Raw genomic sequence first — 24,431 nt, 5'->3', positions numbered from 1 at the left:
TACATAAGAAAATATATGTATTAAAATGTATGTATATATGTATATTGTCAACCTGTAGCTTTTATTCTTCCTAGTTGAACTATTGTAGAATTTCAAACGAAATTGGGTTGATTATAGCCAACATTTTAAAACTCATAATCTAAACAATCTACACATTAACATACAAATCTAAAGCATACATACAACAATCACTTTTTATTTAATCGTTTCACTTATATTTACTTTGCTTACTGTTTCATAATTTCGATTTAAATTAAAATTCACACGTTTTGACATAACAAACATAGTTTAAATCGAAAATGCGAAATCAATTTCAAAAAGTTATAATTTTCTAAATTTCGTTGTAGCGAACATGAATACGAACCCATTGGAACACCTTCGACAGAAGAGAAATCTTCTGATATTAAGGAAGTATCTCCAAATGAAATTCAAACGACAACTAATGAAGTTGATACCATGAAACAGGCAGAGGATATACAGAAGGATCTGGAAGATCGATACTTTTCATCAGTACAAACCCAGTCGCAGACAACGCAAAAAACACCTCAAATGGAAATTGATGTTGAGGCAATGGAAACTGAAGATGTTGCCATAGAAGATGATCAGCTTCCAAAGGCGGAAAAGAAAGGTTTTATGGCATCGGCCCAAGATAAAACTAGGCGAATGCAAGCTGGTTTTAAAAATCAAGCTGGAAAACTTAAGACAAAACTAAAACCGGCACCAAAGAAAATACCTTCAGGTAGTCCTAAAGCCAAGGATCGTAAAAAGTTTAAGGCTCCCGAGTTTTCGAAATTAAAAATGCCCGAGATGAAACGGCCGGATATGTCGAAATTTAAAGATTTCAAACGTCCCGAATTTACTAAGTTTAGTAAGCCCGATATGAGTAAATTTAAATTGCCCGAGAAAATGACGAATATTAAGTTGAGAAGAAGTAAATCTCTCAAAGAATCAGATGCTGTCCATGTTGATGAGGAATTGGACGCGGAAGTGACGGAAACTGGACAAAAAAGTACCGAAGCACCAGCTACACATAAGAAACTTTTTGAATTCAACTTTGGTACATATCCAAGAGCATTACGAAAAAAGAAAACGGTCGAAGTGGAATCTTCATTTGGCACCGGAACTGCTACAGAAGCTACGAGTGTTATACCAAGTACAGAAACACAACCCTCATTAGAGTCTTCCAGTACTCCACAAGGAGATCGTGGTCCCGGCCCAGTGCGTTCTCGTTGGGCTGACAAGTTCTCAGATGTTAGTTATAATGACAGTGAAGGTTCTCGTTATCGACGTTATGGTAGCGAACAGGAAAGCTTCGACCGCGAATCTTCCTTAGAGCGACGTATGAGGGAGGATCTTGAAGACGCTGTCAGTGAAGAAAGAAATTTAGGCATATTGGGCGGAGTAACAGACAACAAACAATTTGCCGAATTCGATGAAGAAAATCGTGCCATACATGAAATTTCGAATTTACGTTCGGGAGAATTCAGACGACGTCCAATGACCCATCAGGATTCTGATGTTAGATCTGAAGACAGCAAAGAAGCCGTTGGCTGGACAGAAAAGGATATACAGAAAAACACCTTGCTCCGTAAGGCAGAAAGGGAAGCAGAAGCCAGTTATCTAAAATATCAATCTGATGATATGGGTACACAGGAAACTCAATCAACAGCTAGTTCCGGCAAAAAAGTTGTGCTAGAGGAAATTGGTGATGACGAATTCTTTTTGCGTAAACGTGGCATTTCCCAAGATAACATTGAAATCAATCAATATATAAGAAATGCCTTCAGAGATGACTACGATAAGCCCATTAATTCTTTGGAACATGTGGGACAAACTAGTGCTTATGGTGATTATGATGTACCACCACCAAAACCGCGTAGACTACACAAGACATTTGCACCCGACAACGTATCGCAAGACTTCGATGGTCAGAGAAGCGATTATGGCGATGATCTGTCAATGTCACACAATGGTAGTGATTACTTTGGAGCACCCAGACGCCCGATGCGCAAGGGAAGAAGTCGTAGCAAATATTCCATGGAAAGTCAAGATGTTGATAGCAGAAAATATATGGACGAAGAATATTTGCGTGATCCATCACCCATGCTTAGGGATGAACATGGTGCCTGGAATGATTTGAATATGTCGGAAAAGGAGAATATACCACAACAACATGATCAACCATTACCGCCCAGACGCCAGAAGAGACGTCGCGATACATCAATGGATAAAGACTCCTATATTAATGGTTTTGGAGGACGCTCGGTGTCGAATAGCTTTTTGCAGCCAACGGAAGATGTATGTTTAATAAAAATTTAAAATGCAATTATGTGAAATGATGTAGCAATTTTTTTTTTTAATATCTTATAGGTAATTGTTTATCGCACTGAACATGAGTATCATCATGTACCACTTGCCACACCGGAAAAATACTCTGACAATGGATCAACACGTAAATCCGTATCGAATTATGATTTAGACGAGCGTCATTCTCGAGGTGCCATTTCATTTGAGCAAAATGAAGATGTCCAGGAAACTGAAAAATTCGTCATTGATATGATGGAAAATGATGGGTAATTGAGAGCAAGAAATTCCATTATGATCAATTCTAATAATAGCTACTATTTTCAGATATGCTGTCGTACGCAAGGAAGCAGTACCAAAACCAACACCACCAGCTAGACGCAAGAAATTTGCACGTTCTCCTGGTGAACGTTTCGCCACAATGCCAAATATGAGAACTAAGAGAAGCACACCGCCACCAGAAAGACCACCACCTCCAAGAGGTTACACACCAGTCTCCGATGTGGGAATAGTGTCAGGACGTAAATCTGCCCTAAGTTTAGATGCTCAACCAAAGTAAGATATTTACCGCCTGAGGAGCTGCTAACGCATTTGTTTTTAACACAAAAAGCCGCAAATTAATTGTTTTAATTTTGTTTAATTCATTTTATTTCGCTTAATTAATTTGTTTTAACAATTATTACTCTGGTAATACTTTTTCGTTAGAGTCTTCTCTTTACAATCATTTACAAAGACACATTTTTATATACAATCAATCAATTAGTCAGTTGATCGATTTGGGTATCTTATTGGTTGGTTTAAATTCATATTCACCACATTTGTTGGTATGGTTCACAGTATTTAACAAAATAAAACAAAACACAACAACACAAAGGCTGGGGAATTATGCAATATAAATATTTAATTCGTACTACAATTTTCAATAAAATTTGGATAAATGATGGAGACTGACAAATAATTTAGACTACTGACTATAAAATATTAGAAATCAATGGTAACCATTTGTTTTAATTTGCAAAATTTGGTTGACGATCGATTGCAAAAAAAAATAAGAAATCAACTAAAAAAATTAAGGAAACATTTATATTGCAACCTATTCTATTGATCCAAATTTTATTTAAACAAATATTTGGTTAATGATGTTTTCATTGTAAGTTTCGTAGGCATTTAATTGTTATTTCATTGATTATTTAACACACAATATTATTGTTTTTGATTAATTTTAATTTTTAATTAAATATTTTAATTTAATTTATTCACATAATACAAAAAGACAGCAATAAACATGATCACCGATTATTATTATTTTTAATTAAAGCTTTTTTTAATTTTTGGTATGATTTTATAATTTAATGTTTTTTCGTTAAAAATTTGGCATGTATTGAGTTACAATTTGAATATATTTTATGATTTACACTTGCAGGGGATTCTGCATTTAAAATAAAAGTTAAAGTCTGTAGAATTCAAAGCGGGTGAAAGTCATATGTTTATATGTTTTTTAATGAAAATATTATGAATATATAATTCTCAATTAATTGTTTTAGTTATGAAGACGATTATGAAGAACCCGGTGTAATTGAGCGTAACTTACAATCAGGTGAAGTTATAAATAAAATGAAATATCGTCCTTTGCCACCACCACCCAGGCCTCCCAGGGAAAAACGTCAACGATCGGCCAGTAAGGGATCAGAGGCATTGCAAGATTATCGTTCATATGATAGTGGAGATGTTGTTGATGGCAATTTCGACAAAACAGACGAGTCTGACATCCATGTTGAAGAAGTTGAGGCGTGCACTCAAACAGATCCTTTGCCAGATGATTTCGTTTGTGAAGAATTCGAGATAACCGATGACATGAAGGTAATTGAGCCCCGAGTACGTTTAACAAAAACAGTTGAAGAACTGTTGCAAGAGGAACTGGAAAAGGAACTTAATGTCAACCATCAAGTTATAGATAGTGAGCAGTTGGCCAAGGGTTTACAACGTTTCCGAGATGCCAATCAAAGAAGTCTTTCAGAGAGATCTCGAGCCTCTTCTCAGGCTGATAGATCAAAATCATTAAGTAGACCTCAAACACCCTCCGCCATACTAGTGGAACGTCAGTCCTCAACACCCATACAAAAAGATAATACTGAAGTAGTTGAAGCTTCTCTGGTAGTTAGACCAATTGATGATTTGGAATTAGAAGAAGAAGAATTGCGCAGAGAAGGTCTTTTAACTGATAGTTCTCAACATAGTGTGTCTGATACTAAGGAAGATTATCGTAATTTAGCTGTAAGTGAAGCTTCTTATGCTCCCAGTTCTACTGAATTAGATGAAGCTTTGGGGGTTTTAACGTCAGATCCAGAAACTCAACAAACCGACGAAGAAGTAGAGAGAACTTTGCAAAGATATAGAGATGAATTAGATGCTATAGGTCGAGAATTGATGGAAACTCAAACAACCTCTCAAGAACCCTCACCTTCTGTTTCTCGGGAGGAAATTAAAGTTAGTGATAGAGAAATCGAACCAAGCGATAGAGAAGAAGAACCCCGTTCTGATTTGGATGAACTACTATCGGATGGTGAATTTAGAGACGAAAGCATTTTAAGTGAAATTAAGGAAGAAGAAGAACTAACCATATCCGAAGTAGAAATACCGGAAGTCGAACCCCCACAACCACCACCACGTAGAAAATCGACAACTGCCATAGAACAATCACCCCCACATCCAGCACTCGAAGAACCACAAGTAGAAGTTAAACAAATTTCTTCAACAGAGAGTTCAGTTAAAAAGCAAGAAGTATTCCCCACCCCAGAAGAATCAACATCCTTACCAATTCCCTCCCCCAAAGTAGAGCAACCTGTTGAGTCATCTAAAGATTTGGCACCGATGCAAACCATTGTTAAGGCTGAATTGCCAACAGAACAACAATTACCAGCACGTTTAGGTGATCTAGAAGTTGAACGTCTACGAGTTCATGCTTTACAAGCGGGTCAAATAATGGTTTCACAATTACACGGACAGCAAATTAGTTCCGATGAACTAGAGTGTAAATCTGGCAACTTAGTGGTACAAAATATTGAATTGCCTCCAGGCCTGATTGAAAATATTGTCGAACAAGTGCGTCAGAAAGAGCGTTCACAACATTTAACTACCGAAACACAAACTAGTCCACAACACAGTAGTGAACACTTAAGCTCTAGTCCTGCAAGAGATATTGTTCCTCCCCCGAAACCACCACGATTACGGGATCAAGTACCACAACCTACAGCAACCGTTCCCAATGCCGATGAACAAACCCAAACAGATCAAACGACTCCATTGGATACTGCAACGGTTACAGCTCTGCCTTCTGCAGTCTTTCCTACAGCTGAATACTTGCAATCTCTGGCTCCATTGGCCTTTTACAATCTACATAGGGCAGCTGCTGCAGCAGCTGAAGACACCAACTTGGATGTCAGACCGCCTCAACGTAATCGTCGTCACCACAGACGTTCTTCCTCTTCAGAAGTCGAAGATAAACAATTTAGTGAAGATGAAGAAAAAGTTCATCATCGTCGCCGCACCCGCAGCACACGCACACCTTCCTCCGATGACAGCCAAAGTGTTACCAAAGCCGGAAGCAAATTCATTACAGCCTGCAGTCTCTCCCTTTGCAAAATCATCAACCAACTAACGGACTTCATTCGTGGCAAGGAACCCAAAGAAGGAGTCGAAGTAGAACCCACCGATATTCGCAACAGACAAGTTCCAGCTTTGGTCGTTCTCTTCATAGTTATAACATTTTTTGTTTTATTGTACTTAATGACTGGTCGTAGTGTCCACACCCATCACTGGGATTACTTTAATCCACCAGGACAGGAGGGACGTTAGTCTTATATTTATCTAATGTAATTAAGACAATGACACAATTCTGGATTTCCCATAGTGGTAAATAATAAAATCCAAACATTATGTTGATACAATTAATGTGGCCTTTTAACGGAGTGTGAATAGATCATAGACTTGTACACTTATTACTCTCTTCTTTTTTTACTACAACCTTAAACATAATACTGAATCCAACAGATAGAATCGTCATAATCAGCAACAATTTTAAAAACTAATCAAATAAAAAAACTCACTTTCAATTGCATAAAAACACCAAGATTAACGACATTTACGTAGAAATAAAAACAAAATATTTTTTTACAATCAACAGATTTTTCTACCAGAAACAAACAAAATAAAAATAATAATGAAAATTTTTTACGACACGTAACATTTACTTGCTACTTGTGGCAACGAGTTCATAATTTTTCTAATATTTTTATGTTACAACACATTATCTATTATCTAATCTAATATTATTAATGCATATTGTTATACTTATTATTACTTTAAATTATTATATTTTATTTTTATTATTTTTCACATATTTAAGGGTCAATTTTTATTATTTTATTTTTTTCCTCATCAATATTGTCTTTTTATATATAATTTTCAAAATATATTTTTTCTTTAATTTCAAAACAAAACTGTTGCCCTAATTTATTGTTATTTGTTAAAGTTAAAGAAAAACAAATAAAAAAAATGATTAACCGTAGTTATTGAAATTTTTGTATTTCTTTAAACAAAAATAAAAATTGGAAATAAAATTTTAAAAAATTGTATTTATTATGTAAATTTTATGCAAAGACTTTTTATTAAATATAGTTTTTAACGAGATGAATGAGAGGATATATTAATGTTTATTAATAAATCCATTTCGATTAAACTATTCCGATACCTACATTGTTTTCAGATTTTATAAAAAAGACATCGCAACATACCCTCAAAAATAACACCATGTCAGTTTTTTGTTTCATTATTGGTTGGTTAATTTGCATCCAAAAATAAAAAATAAATAAGAAAAATTAAAAATCATTACCTTGTTCTTTCTTAAAAGGATTTCATTATTAATCTTGAATTTGTTGAATAATATTAATCTTGATATATGAAGTATGTTATTTTGTAAGGTGATTGTATGAGATTTTTATATGAAATGAACGCTACCAACTAAAGAAAAATTCCATTATAGTAAAAAGTCTTCATCGTATTGAACCATTTCACGTCTGTCTTTATGGCTGCCTTTTTGAGATTTACTAGCAGCTAAAATAATAAAAAAAAACAGAATTGAAAAAACATAAATCACTTTATCAAATAATCATCTTACCTATAGAAGACCATACAGCTGAGGATGAAGCATCATTTATAGGTTCAATTTGTGGTTGACGTCGTGCCAATTGTACCTGAAGACTAATGCCATTTACATTTTTGCCATGCATTTCCGCTATAGCTCTATCGGCAGATTCGGGTTTGGCAAAAGTAACAAAACCACGTCTATAATATAAACAAATATTGTAGGTATTACGAGTCTTTGGTATTCAGTTATCATCTACATACCCCTTCTCAATTTCCATCGAAACATTGACAATAGTGCCGTAATCATTGAAAGTCTTCTTTAAGTACTCCTCGGTTACTTTATTACCCGAAACAAATATTGTGTTACCAGCCCGTGGCTTATCACCCTGACTAGGATCCAAAGGACTTTTATCATTTAAGCCGCGCTCCTCACGATCACGCTCCGTGGCAAAATGTTGATATAAATTTTGCATACGTGGTTCTTCTTTAATAATTTCACTTATAATTGTTTCCTGGGCGACATCATTTTGTGTGGACGAGAAAGGCTGATAAGCGGCCACTGAAGTTTCTGGTATTGGACGTTTTCTCTCCTGACCTTTAGGGCGTTTGAATGAAGTTTGGTCTTGTTTTGTTTGTTGTTTCTGTATTGCTGGTATAGCGCCACTTTTGATAAGTTTACGTGCCACTTCCCTAGCATCACGAGCATCTGTGGGACGTTTTAATGTCGGCTTTTCCGGTTCTTGTTTGGGTGCTTTCATTAATTGTAGAGCTTTTTTCTGAAACAAATAACAATTCTTACAAGATTTGTTTTTGTGTGAGTGAAATTTATAAAAATTACTTTTTTCTTTAGTTTTTGATATTTAGCTTGAAGCATATGTTCCTCTTCGGTTAGATTAGAAGGAAAATGTATATAAACCATTTTTATTCTTTAATAACTTAAACAATTTTCTTTTTTTCAATTTTTGATGGGATTTTTTCAACAAATTTATTGTTTTGACAAAAAGAAAAAAACAAAATACGTAAATGAAGTGCTACCAGATAAATTAAACTAAAAACCGCTAGAATATTGATAAAAACGCCAAATTTTTCTGAATTTTGACAGCTGTAGTGGGAATGATACCATCTTGTGTGATGTGATGGATAGTGTGATGCCATCTGTAATAAATTTTTCTTTAAATCATTATTAAATTTATATTTTTCTTTGATCATTGAAAAATATGTAATTATATATTTTGTACGGTTAGCTGTGTCGTATCTGATATTGAGATTTTTACACATTTTATTAAATTTTTAAAAATATATTCAATTAATTAAAGATATAAAGTGGCAACATTAAAAATTCATCACTAGAGATATATAAAGCGGGTAAAAGTACTTTCTGTAGAATGTATACAAATAAAAAACCGGCAAAATATACCCGATTTAAAGGTTTTATCATCACTAAGCTCTTGTTTATTTTCTAATGTTCAACACGTTTTTCCTTGTTACAGAATTCTAATAAAATCACAGACAATTTTCCAAAATGGGCAAACAATTTAATAAAAAGTTTAATAACCATCATAGGAAACCTTATCACAAGTCTGATAACAAAAAGCCTTTTAATAATCGGAACCGTAGCAACGATGAATTTGCCAACAAAAAGAAGTAATAACATTGTAAATAATTGCAAATTATAATTACTAATTTATTATTCTACTAGGCCAGTATTTACGATTAAAGATAATTTAAGAGAAGATCAGGTCGGTATAACGGAGTACGTTAATGCTGGTGAGGGATTTACAGGAATTTTAAAATCACGTTTCTCCGATTTCCATGTCAATGAAATCGATTTAAGGGGTCAAATTTTGCAGTTAACTGATTTAACTATACCAGAGCAAAAAGAAGAAGGTAAAAACTCATTTTAATGTGTAGTTATTAACATCATGTTATTAATTTGATTTCCTCGTGATTAGAATTAAGTGTGGAGGAAGTAAATAATGCCAAGGAAGAACTTAAAACGGTCATCAATGAAGAAGTTTGGCAAAAAATCAACGATCTAAAAGAAGCTAAACATGATAACAATAAGAAACCGGAAGATTCCGCTATTTATATCGATGTAACGAAATTGGATAAGGAACAACGCACCCAAATTCACAAAGTGATTAAAAAACTTTATGAAAACAAATTGGTGAGTTCTACCGTAGGTGCAGAACAAGCAGGAAGCACTGATGCAGATAAAAAGTTCATACGCGTTATGAAATCAAAGGGAAGGGATCGTAATAAATGGACCTTTCCCGAGGAATATGTACACTTTTTGGTGCACAAAGAGAATCTTGATACAAGTGAGGTGGCGTCATCAATTGCCAATAAACTAAAGTAAATACAAAATGTTAAATATTTTACCATCATAACTTTAATAAAAATGTTCATTCTTTCCATCCTTAATGCAGTTTAAGACCATCACAAGTCAACTATTGTGGCACCAAAGACAGAAGAGCTAAAACTACACAAAAGTTTTGCATTAAAAAGCGTACGCCCCGACAAATTGTGGGCACAGTAAAATTTTTAAATGGCGTTAAAATTGGCAATTTTGAATTTAGCAAAAATGTTTTAAAATTGGGTGATTTAAAAGGAAATCGTTTTCGTATTGCATTAAGACATTTAAACGGTGAGAAGCAGCACATAGAAAGCTCATTAAAGAATGTTAAAGAGCAGGGTTTTATTAATTATTTTGGTTTGCAAAGGTTTGGCAACTGTTCCACCATACCCACCCATGAAATTGGTGTAGCTTTATTAAAGGCTGATTATAAAACGGTAATATTTATAATTTATTAAAAAAATAACAAATTATATTTAAAAATATAAATATTAATATACTTTTAAGGCCTGTGAATTAATTTTGAAACCTCGTGAAAATGATATACCTTTCCTCAAAAGTATACGTGAAATGTGGTGGAAAAATCGTGATTCGAGAGCAGCAGCGGCACAATTCCGTAGTGATCGCTTTATAGAAAAGAAATTATTAGATGGTTTGGCCCAGTATGGAGAAAATGATTACGCAGGAGCTTTAAGAAAAGTAAGTTTTCAAAAGGCAGTGAAATACAAAAATGTTTCTTTAATAGGTATTTTCCTTTTATAACAATTTAGATACCACGCAATATGTTACTTTTATATCCGCATGCATTTCAAAGTTTAATCTTTAACAATATGGCTTCAAGACGTATAAAGGAATTTGGTCTAACCCTAATGCCAGGAGATTTAGTTTATCGCAACAAAGATGAATTAGATATAGAAATGGAAGCAACAGAATTGCCCGAAACTGAAGAAAACAACGAAGAAAAAACCACGGAAAATGAAAGTGAAATGTCTGCAGAGGTAGGTGCAGGAACTTCTGAATCTGTCTTCAAACGCAAAGTTAAACCCTTAACTGAAGAAGATATAGCCAGCGGTAATTATAGCATTTATGATGTAGTATTACCTTTACCAGGCCACGATATCACTTATCCTGAAAATGTGGTAGGTAATTGGTACAAAGAGGAATTGGAAAAATATGATCTTTCTTCAGAAAAATTAAAACACAATGTAAAAACATTTGCCATGGCAGGAGCTTATCGTAAACTGGTTATCAAACCTAAAGATATGTCTTGGGAAATTAGATCTTATGCAACACCTGAGGAAACTTTAATTTTATCAGATTTTGAATTGTTAAAGGGCAAAAAAGTTGAAGATTTCAAAGTAGAGGGAAATGAAGGTAAATACGAAGCTTTATTGTTAGATTTTTGTTTGCCACCAGCGGCATATGCTACAATGATGTTAAGAGAATTGCTGAAACGTGATACCTCAGCAGCGGCTCAAACTATACTTCAGCAGGCAGCTTTAAAGGAGTCAACAGCTGATGAGAATGAAGAAACGCAACAGATTGCCGTAACTAATGATGTAAGTAATGATCAGAATAAAGAGGTTAAACAAACAGAGGAGACATCACCGGCAGTTGGTGAAAAAAGAAAAGCTGATGATGTGGATAAAGACGATTTAGTTCAACCAGCTAAGCTGGTAAAAGATAACGAAACAATAAATGAATAGCTAAGAATTTCATCATATACAAATAGTTTTTGTATAATAAAAGCGATAATTTTTTTTAGTTTTTGATAAGTTATCAATGAAATTAAATATTTTTAGTACCTAACTGAAATTTTATTACTATAATATCCTTACAATTTCATAACCTACTAATAAACTGATAAAAAACATATTCCCTATGTAGAAAAATTTAAATTTGGGTAAATTAAATGATTTTTTGCTAGAAATCTAACAGAATGGTAATTTATTCCCTGAATTTTCGTACTATAACAAAAGTTCTTTTAAAAATTTAAATACAATTTCCAAAAAAAACGTATTTTCGGAAAAAAAAATAAATTTCTACAAAAATATACTTTTTACTTTAAAAGTAAAAATTATTAAATATGTAGAATTGTTCACTATAAAATTATAATCTTGCTCTATTTGCGCAAAATTTAGATATGTACATTACATACACTTTAATACCACCCACCCACTGAATAATGGATCAATAAAAAAATCAATTATTATTAGGCGGACAACTGAGCGTATGAATAACAAACAATAAACTTATTTTGCTATTACTACAGGGAGACAACAAAAACAAATGTATTGCTTTCTCTATTTCGCACATAATTTTAATAATAAACAAGGTTGCCAAATCAATCAAATATAATTCAACATGGATGTTAAATGCAACGGTAATCCAAACATTTCGAAATAAAATTGAAGTAAGTATTTTAATAAATAAAGGAATGATAACAATTCTCAACGTATTTAGTTTAAACAAAGGAAATAACATATTGTCGCACCTTTAATCGATAAAACAACAAACAAATTGTTTGAAAAGAAATATACAAAGCAACAGACATTTAAACTTAATGCAACTACCTTTCATCTTACATATTTACATACATATATGTATGTATGTATGTATGTATGTATGTACATGTAAGTAAAAATAAAAGAAAACATTAAACAATGAATTTGTAATGATGAAATTGTGAATGAGTTTTGTTTATGGGTGTTTTTGGTCCGCTTTTTTTCCCTGACAAACGTATTGATGAGAGCAAAATACGAAAAAAAACATAAACAGAGAGACATATAACAAGAGAGCAAAAGCGCGCAAAATATATTTAATGTTATTACAGCAAACAAACAAATACCCCACATACATACATATCAACCCAGAGCACTTGAACAGGAGCAATTGCCTATCAGAAATACAACAAAAAAAAAAAACACAAAAAATAGAAAAAGCAAAATAATTTACCACTAAAGAAAGAAACTACACAACAGCAAGGACTCTCAAACATTTTTATATTGACTGTCGAACAGAACACGCACGCACGTACAACGAAGTTTAAACTTTAATACACACAGTAAAAACACAGAAGAAACAAGAAAAAGTTTAAATTAACATTTAAAATAAAAGAAAAACATTTTAAAAATCACAAAATAATTATAAATAAGTTTTAACGGTAAAGTTTTTTGACTACAAAATAAACAAGGTGAATTTCATTTATTACTAAATAAAAAACAAAACTATATAGAAATTATAATAGACATCTGTTAAAAAAGTTGGTGTATAAAAATTAAATTTAGAATATTAATAAACTGGCGCTTAATTTAAAAGTTAACAACAAATTATTAACAAAACATAACAAACAACAAAATATTTTACAAAGTTTAAACTAATATCAGCAACTGTTTTAAATGTTATGAACAATTTCAAATGTATAAGTAAATTTATTTTTACTTTTTTTTGCAATTTATTGATTTTTTGGTAGGTTTCAAATCAATCAATAATTTTGTGTTAATGTCTCGCACTTGTACTGTTAGTGACTCGTAAAAAAGGGTGCTGTTGCCTCTGCTGCTATTCTTCCTATTGCTACTGCTGTTTGGTTGTATATTTGTACATTTATTTGTCTGTATGTAATATGTATGAATTTGTGGTGTGTTTCTCTTTTACATTGTACGTACATATGTGTATGTATATTTGTTTGTAAGTTGTGTATTAGTATGGCGCGTTTAGTGTTTTTACTGTTATAAAGTCAACTATATTTATTATCGTTGTTGTGTTGTTTAGTGGGCTTTCCTTTTTATTATTTCTACAGTTTATGCAAAAAAACAACTTAACAAGGATGTTTGTTAGTTTTGATATATACAAAAGCACCTACATACATACATATGTAGGTATGCATGAGTATGATTGGAAGGTATGTATTGGTTTGAAAGAAGTTTGTTTTTCATATTTTTACTAGATTGTTACAAACAATTTTCAATAAATTTTGCATTATTTTCGTAATTTTTTTATTACAAGTATGTAATATATGTACATGTACTCAAAAATATGTAAGAGAGTGTGTTTGACCGTTGCTGTAGTTGGGTTAACAAGCTTTTTGTCAATATGTTAATTTTAGCAAAGGAGGAGTAACAAAAAATTAAATGGAGGAGGAATACAAAATCAATAATATTAACCACAAAAAACTCAAAATAGTTTTACATATAAAATGCACAAAATGAGAGAAAGTAAACAAAATACACATCATTGTTGTCGTCCATTCGATTTGCAGAGATACCATCATGCAATTTTTCATTCAATTATTTTGTAACTTCTTGAAAAGGAAAAATAATGAATTCAATATATTGATTAAATTGTTTTTTTGTTTTAACGTGCCTATAAACTTCACTAGTTTAGCATAAAATTAAGAAAATCCAGAACGGCATAACAAAAAATTGTAATTTCGAAACTCAATTTAATACTGATAAATTGCTCTAAATCAAGAAATCCTTACATCAAGAAAAATCAAAGTGAATTTCTGAAAGAGGAGCAACAACAGTCCCGCCAATGACAAAGATGTAACATACATATTCTTTTTAGACTAACCAACTGGATAATTCGCATTTCTTATTGATTTTCTCCATTTTTTTAATGAATTTCAACATACAAAATTTTCAAAATAATTAGGTTTTCCTTCAATGACTGGCAAATTTTCATATAAAAAATTAAACGATAACCAAAGGATGAGATAACGATAACTGGAGGTTGAGATAACTTGCATTAATTTGTTACATTTTTGGAATCCATCTAAAAATCAAAAAAAAAAAAAAAAATCTATATTTACAGCTTACTTTGCGTACTTATGGATACGTTAAAAAAGTTAGTATCAATATAAAATTTTGAATAGATTTTGGATATTTATAAAAAAAAAGGTCTGCAAATATACAAAATATTCTTCATTATTATGGGATATAACGATACAGAGTTTATTTGCGTACTCCAAATGGAATATATACATTTGCGTACTACAAATAAATACATACAAGTAAGCAAAAAGACGTTTACAATACAATATTTAATTCTATTACAAAGAAGAATTGCATTCTGTTTTCTATTCCTTTCGAAAGTTATGGAAAGCAATGATATTTGCTAATATCCAATTCTTTTTTCAAGTTTTCCCCATAAATTTATTGATATTCCTGGTATGTATTAAATTATGTATCCTCTGAATGCCGTGCTGATGCACTGGCAAAGTAGTATAGATAGATAGATGCCTAGATATATATCTTCAGATTTGATACATCATGTCATATTTACAATAGACAGAAATATTTTAAACCTTATTGAAAACAAATAGTAATTGTTGTTTTAAATGAAATTGATGTTATTTGTTGTTTTTACCTTAAACATTGCTTATTAATATTATTTATTCCACTTATATGTCAATATCGTCCACATCTTCATTATTTAATGATTTCAATTGGCATTTGCACAAATAAGCCACAATACGTTTTTCCGCTTTAGATCTATTATGGTCACCTAAGCCCTCCAGCAAGGCCTCAATTCGTTTCATAGTACCCATATAATGACTACTAGTGCTGGCTTTATTTGCTTCCATACTAGCAGGAGGAGAGTTTATGGATTTGTCTTTAAAGGGCGTAAAAGTGCTATTTTGTTCATCCATTGCCTCCTGCAAGGGATCATCATCTAAAACTTCTTCTATGAGTTGTTCAGCATCCATATTACTGTAATTAACTGGCACCGTTTGATGTTCCGGACTTTTTAGATTACGTTGAGTTCTTTAATAAAGACAATATAGTTTAAACTTTTTCAAAAAAATCCAAATTTTACTTACGATTGGTATCTAATGTGTCTCTCTATGAACTTCATTTCGTCAAATAAAACCCAATCGGACTCTTTGCCCAATTTAACCATTTCTCTTCTGTACTTTGCGCGCAAACTTTTCCATCTCAGAATGCAGTATTTTGCTGCAGAAATTAATAGTACATATTAACAATTGCTTGTTTGCTAAAATTAAAGTTTTTACTTACTGTCGCGATTCAAGGACGTAGCTATATGGCTCCATAGCTCAAATTTCTTTTTCATGTCCATGTACGGTGTAGTTCTTAAATCCTTTTCGTATAGTATGGGATTTGCACGCACCAAATCAATTAATTTACTATCAAAATCTATATCCGTGTGAAAAACTGACATTTTTTCAACAATTTAAACTAAGAATTGTAGCTTAGGATAATTTTTCACGCAAAAATAATGCAAAGAAATAGAAAAAGAGAAACCAACATAAACAAAATGAAAGAGTTGCCAGATTGAAATATTTTTTGTTTGTTATCAAAATAGATAATAATTGTAGCGATTTTGAAGAAATCCAATGAATGTAAAAAAATCGCTTAAAATAGTTAAAAATAACGTTACAAATTTTAAAATTATTAAAATGTAAACTTTTCCTTATTTTTTAAAAAAATTTAGATTCCAATGTAAGTTCACAAAATGACTGCAGAAAACTATCATCTTAAATGGGATTCGCATTTATCCTACTTGAATTCATCGGTTGCAACATTATACAAGTATGTTTAATATGTTTTTTTAAAGGCGGGAATTTAAATTTATAATATTTTAATTTACAGAAATGAAAAATACGCAGATGTTGTCTTATATAGTTCCAATACTACTGGATCTATTGCTAACGCCATGCCTACTGTTGGTATATCAGCCCATAAATTTATTTTAAGTTCATGTAGTCAGGTGAGTTATACAACAACATACATATGAGTTAAACTTATTTCTATTAAGAAAATTTTCTTTGATTTTAGTTCTTTTCCACCATTTTTGAAACCTCGCCCATAACCAATAATGGCATATGTTATATTGTACTCCCACCTGATTTAAGTCATCGTGCCATTCAAATATTGGTGCAGTACATGTATGTGGGCGAGGCCACTGTATCGAATGATATATTGAGTGAGGTTTTGCGAGGTGGCGAAATCTTAAAGATTCGTGGTCTATGTCGTACCTCTACGAACACCACGTCCAATTCGACTGTACAACAACCGCAACAAAATCGAAATATAGACAACCAATCGTCAGCAAATCCATCATCGTCTTACAATCTTACCCGTATGCCAATGAATAGTGGACCCACTTCAGTAAGATACTTAATGGAACAACAACAGCAACAGCATTCACGGGGTTTAGGCGCTTCAGTAATGCCCAAAGACAGCCCAGTTATAATAAAGTCGCCGAAGCCGTTGAGTACATTAGCTTCCTCAACCGCTGGAGTAACGAAACCACCTTCAAGTGGCATAACTGTAAATAAACAGGTGGCTATAGATCCGGGTGATTATTCCCAGGATTCGCTGCCCACAAATACCGGTGTAAGTGAAGCTCCTTCTTCCATATGCAATGAAATTGGCTGCAATAGTTGTCCACGTGTGGCTGACAATCTTCAGCCTTTGATTTTACGAAGAGAACGTAGTCAAAGTGATGATCCAACGGTTTTGTGTCGAAAATCTTGTTTAGACAGATGTGAAGAACAGAACTATTTACGGCATACATCCAATGATTGTAGAGATGAGGAAGAAGAAGAGGATTCATCTCGCATATACGAACATGAAATGCGTAGATCCAGTCTTCCAGCTGAACGTTCGGATATTATTCATGACTATGCCGTTACAGAACACTATCCAAATCATATCTCTCATATAGCGCACACCAAACATAGCATCATACGTGAAAATGTAGTAGGTGGCGGAATAGAGGGCGTCGGAGGCGGTGGGAGTGTGAATGAAATTGGTCGTTTAGATTCACCTACTAACCATATACAACAAGAACCCACACCATTTGTCACTATTAAAGAGGAACCCACTGATTGGTTACCTTCATCCTCTTCTGCACTAACGCATCAAAACAATGTCGAGTCTTCAAGTAAAATTATTAGTAAAGTTGAAAATTTTCAAGCAACTCATATAAAAACTGAAACATCTCCTTCTTCCTCCATCCATAATATGGAAAACGATTGTCGCCAATTATTGGCTCCAGCTCCATCTTCTGTTCTACAACCACCGATAGTAAATGATTTCGATCGGTACTTTTCCTGTGACATTTGTAATAAAACGTGTGAGGATAAAGCCTCACTAGTGCGACATTTGGAAACGCATACAGCAACTCCATGTTCGTCGGGTTTCAATGCCTCCACCAGCAGTGAAGCTCCCACGCTTTCAAAATCCTATGTGCCAAAAAAGAGACGACGAATATCGGTAAATTTGTTAAATTCTTAAAAATATAAAATTTTTAATAAATATTTAAAATTTTTATCCTAAAGCAGCAGGAAAATACAACTGATCATGTCTGTTTGCAATGCGATCTTTGTACTACGTAAGTTTTTAGTAAAATATAGATAAAATTAAAGTTAAAAATTAATATTTCTGTTCTTTTTCTTTAGGCGTTTTGAAACACCTGCTGAATGGGTGCGTCATATGAGTAGTCAACATACTGAAGTCGAATTGGCCATGTTTAATAATAAAAAAGATAAAGAAAAAAAGTAAGTTATGTTAGGTTAGCATTTTTCAAAATTAAAATTATTCCTTCTCCTCCTATAAGTAGTTCATCTACTTCATCCAGTAACAACCATAAAAAGCTAAACTCCAGTCGTCAACCACATCAGCAGCAGCAACAACCGCAACATCCAAGAACACAAGTTTTAAATGGCAGCACAAATTCCAATTTATCTAACAGTACTTCCGTTTTATGCACTTCACCAAATCAAACAAGACACGAGGCCTCAACAGGTATGTTTAGCATTTCAATACATTTTTATTATAGGTAGTTTATAATATTATGTAGTTACAGATTATTTAAGATCAACCTTATCCCCAGCTTAATATAGCAGAGGTGGCGTAACAACTTATGATCATTTTATAAACGAGGCCTATACACCAAAACCAAAAAGAAACAAAATTTAATCAAAATTACGATTATGTGTTGAAAGATCGAACGAAATCGTTAAACGAATTTTAAAGGAATGAAACTTAAAGAAATGAATACAAGACAACGCTTCATTAATACATAAATGAACACAATTTAAAACAAAATATTTATTAGATTTTAAAATAAAAGTCCTTCGACATTTTTCTTCAATATTTTAATTAGAAATTTGTTTTTTAATTATAAATTCTCGTTTTATTGAGTGACAGGCAGATTTCATCTGAATGAAGAAAAGTATTCCAATTAAGTACAAAAACATTTTTCTCATTGTCAAGTTGTTTATTCGTCTTCCATGTTTTCTTTTTATTTAATTTTACTTGCATTTATTAATTAAAATTAACTCCTTACCACTTAGTATTCAATTAAATAAAGCCAATTTAGAACACTTACTTAATATGTTGCTGTTAGCACTTAGGTAAAAAATAGGTTTTTTTTATTACTTTTTTGGAAAAATAATATAAAAATAATTAAGCATGGAAATATCCTGTACAAACAAAAGATAAAATAATAGATGCCAGTTGCGTAAAAAGTTATTTCTTAAATAAATTACGTTTCAAACGTAACAGAAATTACTTTTTTTTTCAATATGTACTATGAAAAGGGTAGGAGAGAAACTGTTTAGCAAGTGCGTTGACGTTTAGTGGGATTTCTGCAACAAAATAAAAAATTATAAGAAAAAAAGAAAGAAAAATGTAATGAGAAAAATATTAATTAATTAGTAAGCCCAGGCAAGTTATTGGGGACATTTATTTGAGAGTATGATATGGAAACTCTTTGTAAGAATTTCGCTTTAGTACATATTTAAGTATTTGTTTAATATTAATAAGGTTTAATTAATATGGTATATGGAAAATTGTATAAAAAGCTTACACAAGCATATCGTAGTCAGGAGTGCCTTCACGTCTAGTTTTCATGAATTTAGCATGGGTTTCACCATCCAAATAGAAGCATTTAACAGCTTCATCTTCAATCATTAAGTCACGCCATTTAAGCTAAACAAATTTTTAAAGATTAAAAAAAAAAAAACAAATAGTAATACATATATCCTTAAGATAAGTGTACGAGATAAAAACATACCAATTGTTCAAAGCGTTCCTTATCCATTTCGTATTTATTATTCAAAAGATATTTAATCATTTCCGAACGTTCACACCAAGGCCAAATCATGTAATCCAACATGCCGGGCTTTTCTCCTCCATAGAAGGGAGTACCACGTGCTCTCAGCTCTTTCTCGAAAATATCCAAACCAGTGGATATGTCAGTTATGGCACCGGGTGATACTTCGGTGTTGACAAATATTTTATACATGGCGCTTACAACAGAGTTGAAGCGTTCAATAAGTATTTTATCTTGGGCCTTTTTCAAAGGATCTTTAGGGAAGAGTCTAGGTTCTGGATACATTTCATCCAAATATTCAGCAATTATCAAGGATTCAATTAAAGCCGGTTTTCCTTCGGTAGTAACAAGTTGTAGAGCTGGTACTTTGCCCAAGGGACTGTATTCAGTCAACCACTCGGGTTTATCGTGTAAATTAATATAAATGCTGTGATAAGGAATTTTTTTGGCATCTAAAACTAAATGCACACGATGGGCATAGGGACAAAAGCGCATGGAATACAAACGTAAAACACCATCATCAGGAAGTTCAGGTTTTGAAGAGCCTTTTTGTAAAGCAATTAAAAAATATGAGTCATTTTTATGTATTTTTTTTTTTGTGGTTTATAAGCAAAAAATAATTAAGTGTGTATACAAGTGTAATATAAAATTAGAATTTTGTCATAATACTTGTTTTTCTACATTTTTTTTTTGCCAAATTAAATTTTTGCACAAAGTTACTTTAGTTTTTATTAATTTTACCTTTTGCCAAATGTTTTCCACCACTCATGATTGTTAAAGATTTTAGTATTTTGTTGGAAAAAAAAGTTAAATATTTCGTCAATATTAAAATATTTATGTGTAAGTATCCGGCACTTTAAAATTAATTTCTAATATGTTTTTTTGCAAATAAAAATTCACTTATCAGATAAAGTGTTGCCAACTAGATAGAGTTTTTGTTTAAAAGAATTGCCAGATCTTTTTTTGGTAGTAAATGTCAAAGGTAAAACTGTCAAACGTATGGCAGTCTAAGTTGTATGATTTTATTATTATTGAATGGCAATACTCTTTATACAAAAGATAAAAGACACAAACATTGCAACGGTAATATGAATTTTACAATTGACACTACTGACGACAAGCTACCTTTATATAATGGAAAAATTAGCAAAAAGTATAAACATATCATTAATTTCTAATGGGAAATTAAAGTATTTTAGTTAAATTTCACTTATGTGGAGAAAAAGTGATATTAAATTTAAGTTAACAACATAAAACATATCTTAATTTTAATTTGATTTGTTTGAACTTTAATGATTTTTCCACTATCGACGAAAACATCAGTAAATTCCATTTTGGGATGGCCCCATACATATGTACATACACATTTATTATCCAGGGAAATATCCAAAAGCTTTTTGGATATTTTTTATAGTTTAGTTAGACCTGGTCCAAACTAGGAAACTTTTGTTGAGAAACTTTTTCATAATTCTCTTTTAAAGTTTCCCTAATGTCCACACATAGAAACCTTTGTTTAAAAAAATACGAGTTAATTGCATTGATTTGTTGTTGTACGAATGAAAAGAATAAGACCTGGTTCACACTAGGAAACTTTTGTTGAGATACTTTTGATTTTGTGTGCGAGAGAAAGAGAAAGAAATATCAACCATCTCTTTCTCTCACACACAAAATCAAAAGCTTCTCAAGAAAAGTTTCGTAGTGTGAACCAGGTCTTTTCGAAAACGGGAAACTCAGTACTGCGAGAGAAATTAATGATATTCTTTCACTTTCTCTCTCACGCAAAATCAAAAGTTTCCCAAAAAAAGTTTCCTAGTGTGGACCAGCAATTATCATTCCTGATATTCTTAATAAAAACGATTAAATTTTGTTGAAAACAATTTTTTAGTCAACTTGTAAGTTACAGTGTTTTCAGGCTAAAAACAAAAATTGACACCTACAAATTGTCAGGTCATGTTATAGAATAAATAATTAAGTCCATTGTCTGTCTGTCTCCTGTTATACAATAGCCATTCGCATATTGCAATTGTTATGGTTTTGATTTGTTTTGAGTTATAAAAAAACAACAAATATTTGTTAAAACTTTATTATTGTGACATATTAGCCCAACAAAAGCAACAGCTGTGTGGCTTCTGTTGTCGCCTGTTGGAATATGAATAAAAAATGTAAATAAATAAATTACAACTATATTTTATTGATTTGATTTTTAGCATAAAAAATTCTTCATGCGTTATACATAACAACAACAACACAACAAATCGTATACATAAATGACTGACTGACAGACAGACCAGTCAGTGTTCCATAGATAATTTATGTTATCACCCAAAATTATAAAAAATTAAGTTGTAAGTGTAAAACTTTCATTGTTTTTAAACTCAAACTCCTATTAAAGGTTTTCAAAACAGTTAAACCGCATAACGCCGTCAATCATTTTCAAATAAAATAAGATTGAATTTTCTTAAATGAAATTTGTTTTTTTTTTCTTTTAGTTTATGATAGAGAAATTAGACACGTACCTTCAAATGACATGTAATAATTATAATGTCCACATAATATTTATGTTTGTATAAAATACATAATTTAACACTATAATTTTGAATTCATTTAAATGTGTTTTTACCCACGTACTGTTGGATTTTGGTATCATCATTTATGTTTTAAATAATTCTAACAAATTACAAATTACTACATGAAATTACCACATAAAATTATTTATAAATCCATATAACGTATTTATGTATCGCAATGTATTTAGTAAGGTACTTATTATGATTCTTCAAATGAAATGCCTACATATGTATATTGTTCTAAAAATTTGTTCTTTTTTTAATTCCGAGAACTCTTATGAATGTGTACGAATTGAACATTTTATTTAGAAAAAGTTAAATTATAATTGAGGCGGCGACGGCAGTGCCGCAGTGAGTTAAATCGTGCCGTCGCAGATTTTTACGATTTGTGTATTTGAAACGAATAGACAATTTTTAAAATGCTTTCTAAAGCCGATCAGACTAGTAATATGATATGTCAAAACTTTGTCTAGAAGAGTACGGATGGGATCGTCTAAACGCAATATGAAATGAGAAATTGAGAAAGAATACCGATGAAAAATTTGATCTAATTATTGTTAGATCTTTCAACGTTGGCAGTAAAATGTCTAATAACACTGCCAACTTACAAATTATACCCTACACCACTATAGTGGGGAGGGTATTGGACAAAGCATGTTTTTTGGCACAGGGACGAAGCCTATTGAAAATGGTTGAAATCGGTCCCATATTTGACCTATATAAAGCCTCATTTAGAAATTTTATTTTTTTGTCAATAAATTGCTTAAATATTTTGGAATTATGGTAATATTCAACATAAAAGTTTCTTTATAAAAAAATAAAAATTTTAAAAATATACTCATTGTGTAGGGTATCATATGGTCGGCCATACCCGACTATACTTTCCTACTTGTTTTGTTTTGCAATTGTCAGTAATGCTGTTCCTGACAACGTTGCAAAAGAAAAATTGTAAGTTCTGACGATTGTTAGATATTTTGTGAACATTTTACTGACAACGTTGTAAGATCTGACAACGGCGTATCACGTATTTTAATGTTTTTGTTCAATGAATAAAATAAGTACTTTTTAAATAAAAATCGAGAGAATACTTTCGGAAATAATTAACATGTTAATATGAAAATATATTTATGCCTAAATTTATATACATATAATAATTTAATAAAACACGCAAAAAATAATACACAATTATGTATTTAATTAGTGGGTGGAAGGCTGAATGAATAAACGTTCATTAAACCCAAAGAAAAACTTAAAAAAAAACTGATTTTGATTGTTTGAAACTTAAATACGCAATAATTTGTTTTAAATTAGTAATTTTGTTTGTTTTCTTCGCAATTTATTTTAACCCAATTTTAAATAATTTATTTGTTTTCATTTTACTGTGTAAGAAAAATATAATTATCTGGTTTTAGCCATATTTGTAATGAGGAGTATTTTTGTTTTTTGTATTTAAATTTTGTAATTTTTATGGTTTATATGAGACAAGTACTTTATGGACTTAAACAACAAAAACAAGTATTAAATAGATAAACATAATTTTTGTTAAGGCCCCCACATCTTATAGACTTGTCCGGTTTTGTATGTATGTATGTGACACAAAAAGTTATTTTAAATATTAATCCATTTGGCCATTGTTTAAAATATATATTCAATTTTATTTTATTTGTAATTTCAACTACTGTAATTCTATTACTTTAACTAATAATGAAAATGATGTTGGCGTATAAATACCAAGTATATTAATATAATAAATATATCAATCAGAGTTATACAAATGTAAATCTTACACTTTAAAGAGACTCATTACAAGAATGAACAGAGTTTCAAATAATTCTATAGATATTTAGTATGAATTCAATCAAATCTTAAATTATTATAGCTAACTCTTTTTATATCGATTTAAGAACCACTGATGGTTATAAATATTTTATTTTTAATTGACAATAATTGTCAGTTTATACAATAATATATAATAT

At 31.5% G+C, this 24,431-nt stretch overlaps 6 protein-coding genes across 18 annotated transcripts in view; 3 read left to right on the top strand and 3 right to left on the bottom strand.

Annotated features, from left to right (window-relative positions):
- The window catches only part of LOC111683316, a 36,445-nt gene extending 30,057 nt beyond the window's left edge, over positions 1–6,388 (top strand). For all 8 annotated transcript variants that reach the window (XM_046952053.1, XM_046952051.1, XM_046952049.1 and 5 more), the window contains 4 exons: positions 348–2,298; positions 2,371–2,573; positions 2,632–2,859; positions 3,849–6,388. In XM_046952053.1, coding sequence (XP_046808009.1) covers positions 348–2,298; positions 2,371–2,573; positions 2,632–2,859; positions 3,849–6,159 — 4,693 coding nt within the window. In that variant the 3' untranslated portion in view covers positions 6,160–6,388. The remainder of the gene's footprint in view (positions 1–347; positions 2,299–2,370; positions 2,574–2,631; positions 2,860–3,848) is intronic.
- An 803-nt stretch (positions 6,389–7,191) lies between these two features.
- Positions 7,192–8,464, bottom strand: LOC111683317 (negative elongation factor E). The gene is made up of 4 exons (XM_023445377.2): positions 8,288–8,464; positions 7,711–8,225; positions 7,481–7,647; positions 7,192–7,416 (listed from the first exon to the last, which is right to left on the bottom strand). Exons 1-4 carry the CDS (start codon positions 8,366–8,368, stop codon positions 7,340–7,342), a joined length of 840 nt encoding a protein of 279 aa, XP_023301145.1. The 5' UTR covers positions 8,369–8,464; the 3' UTR covers positions 7,192–7,339.
- Positions 8,465–8,893: 429 nt separating this feature from the next.
- On the top strand, positions 8,894–11,680 carry LOC111683308 (pseudouridylate synthase 7 homolog). Its single transcript, XM_046952040.1, has 6 exons — positions 8,894–9,093; positions 9,149–9,336; positions 9,402–9,804; positions 9,879–10,242; positions 10,313–10,504; positions 10,576–11,680. The coding sequence occupies exons 1-6, from the start codon at positions 8,972–8,974 to the stop codon at positions 11,509–11,511; spliced, it is 2,205 nt and encodes a 734-aa protein (XP_046807996.1). The 5' UTR covers positions 8,894–8,971; the 3' UTR covers positions 11,512–11,680.
- Positions 11,681–12,793: 1,113 nt separating this feature from the next.
- Positions 12,794–18,933, top strand: LOC111683320. Of its 5 annotated transcripts, none has more exons than XM_046951757.1 (8): positions 12,794–12,998; positions 16,259–16,356; positions 16,417–16,534; positions 16,603–18,045; positions 18,114–18,163; positions 18,231–18,329; positions 18,389–18,576; positions 18,632–18,933. In XM_046951757.1, exons 2-8 carry the CDS (start codon positions 16,280–16,282, stop codon positions 18,667–18,669), a joined length of 2,013 nt encoding a protein of 670 aa, XP_046807713.1. In that variant the 5' UTR covers positions 12,794–12,998; positions 16,259–16,279; the 3' UTR covers positions 18,670–18,933. The 5 variants fall into 5 exon arrangements, with proteins under 5 accessions (XP_046807713.1, XP_046807712.1, XP_046807710.1 ...); XM_046951756.1 differs by having other exon boundaries at positions 18,111–18,163; positions 18,392–18,576; XM_046951754.1 differs by having other exon boundaries at positions 18,111–18,163.
- LOC111683318 lies at positions 14,884–16,063 on the bottom strand. 2 transcript variants are annotated; one of them, XM_046951759.1, is made up of 4 exons: positions 15,823–16,063; positions 15,627–15,759; positions 15,173–15,570; positions 14,884–15,110 (listed from the first exon to the last, which is right to left on the bottom strand). In XM_046951759.1, the coding sequence occupies exons 1-3, from the start codon at positions 15,983–15,985 to the stop codon at positions 15,207–15,209; spliced, it is 660 nt and encodes a 219-aa protein (XP_046807715.1). In that variant the 5' UTR covers positions 15,986–16,063; the 3' UTR covers positions 14,884–15,110; positions 15,173–15,206. The 2 variants fall into 2 exon arrangements, with proteins under 2 accessions (XP_046807715.1, XP_023301146.2); XM_023445378.2 differs by lacking the exon at positions 14,884–15,110 and having other exon boundaries at positions 15,163–15,570.
- A 233-nt stretch (positions 18,934–19,166) lies between the features above and the next one.
- LOC111683319 (pyrimidodiazepine synthase) lies at positions 19,167–20,800 on the bottom strand. The gene is made up of 4 exons (XM_023445379.2): positions 20,630–20,800; positions 19,850–20,433; positions 19,643–19,764; positions 19,167–19,421 (listed from the first exon to the last, which is right to left on the bottom strand). The coding sequence occupies exons 1-4, from the start codon at positions 20,655–20,657 to the stop codon at positions 19,391–19,393; spliced, it is 765 nt and encodes a 254-aa protein (XP_023301147.1). The 5' UTR covers positions 20,658–20,800; the 3' UTR covers positions 19,167–19,390.
- Between the last annotated feature and the right edge of the window lie 3,631 nt (positions 20,801–24,431).

The sequence above is a fragment of the Lucilia cuprina genome, chromosome 5 (assembly GCF_022045245.1).
Source record: "Lucilia cuprina isolate Lc7/37 chromosome 5, ASM2204524v1, whole genome shotgun sequence".
Taxonomy (NCBI): domain Eukaryota; kingdom Metazoa; phylum Arthropoda; class Insecta; order Diptera; family Calliphoridae; genus Lucilia; species Lucilia cuprina.
Note: the sequence above shows the minus strand (reverse complement) of the source record. Positions and strands in the feature narration are given on the sequence as shown.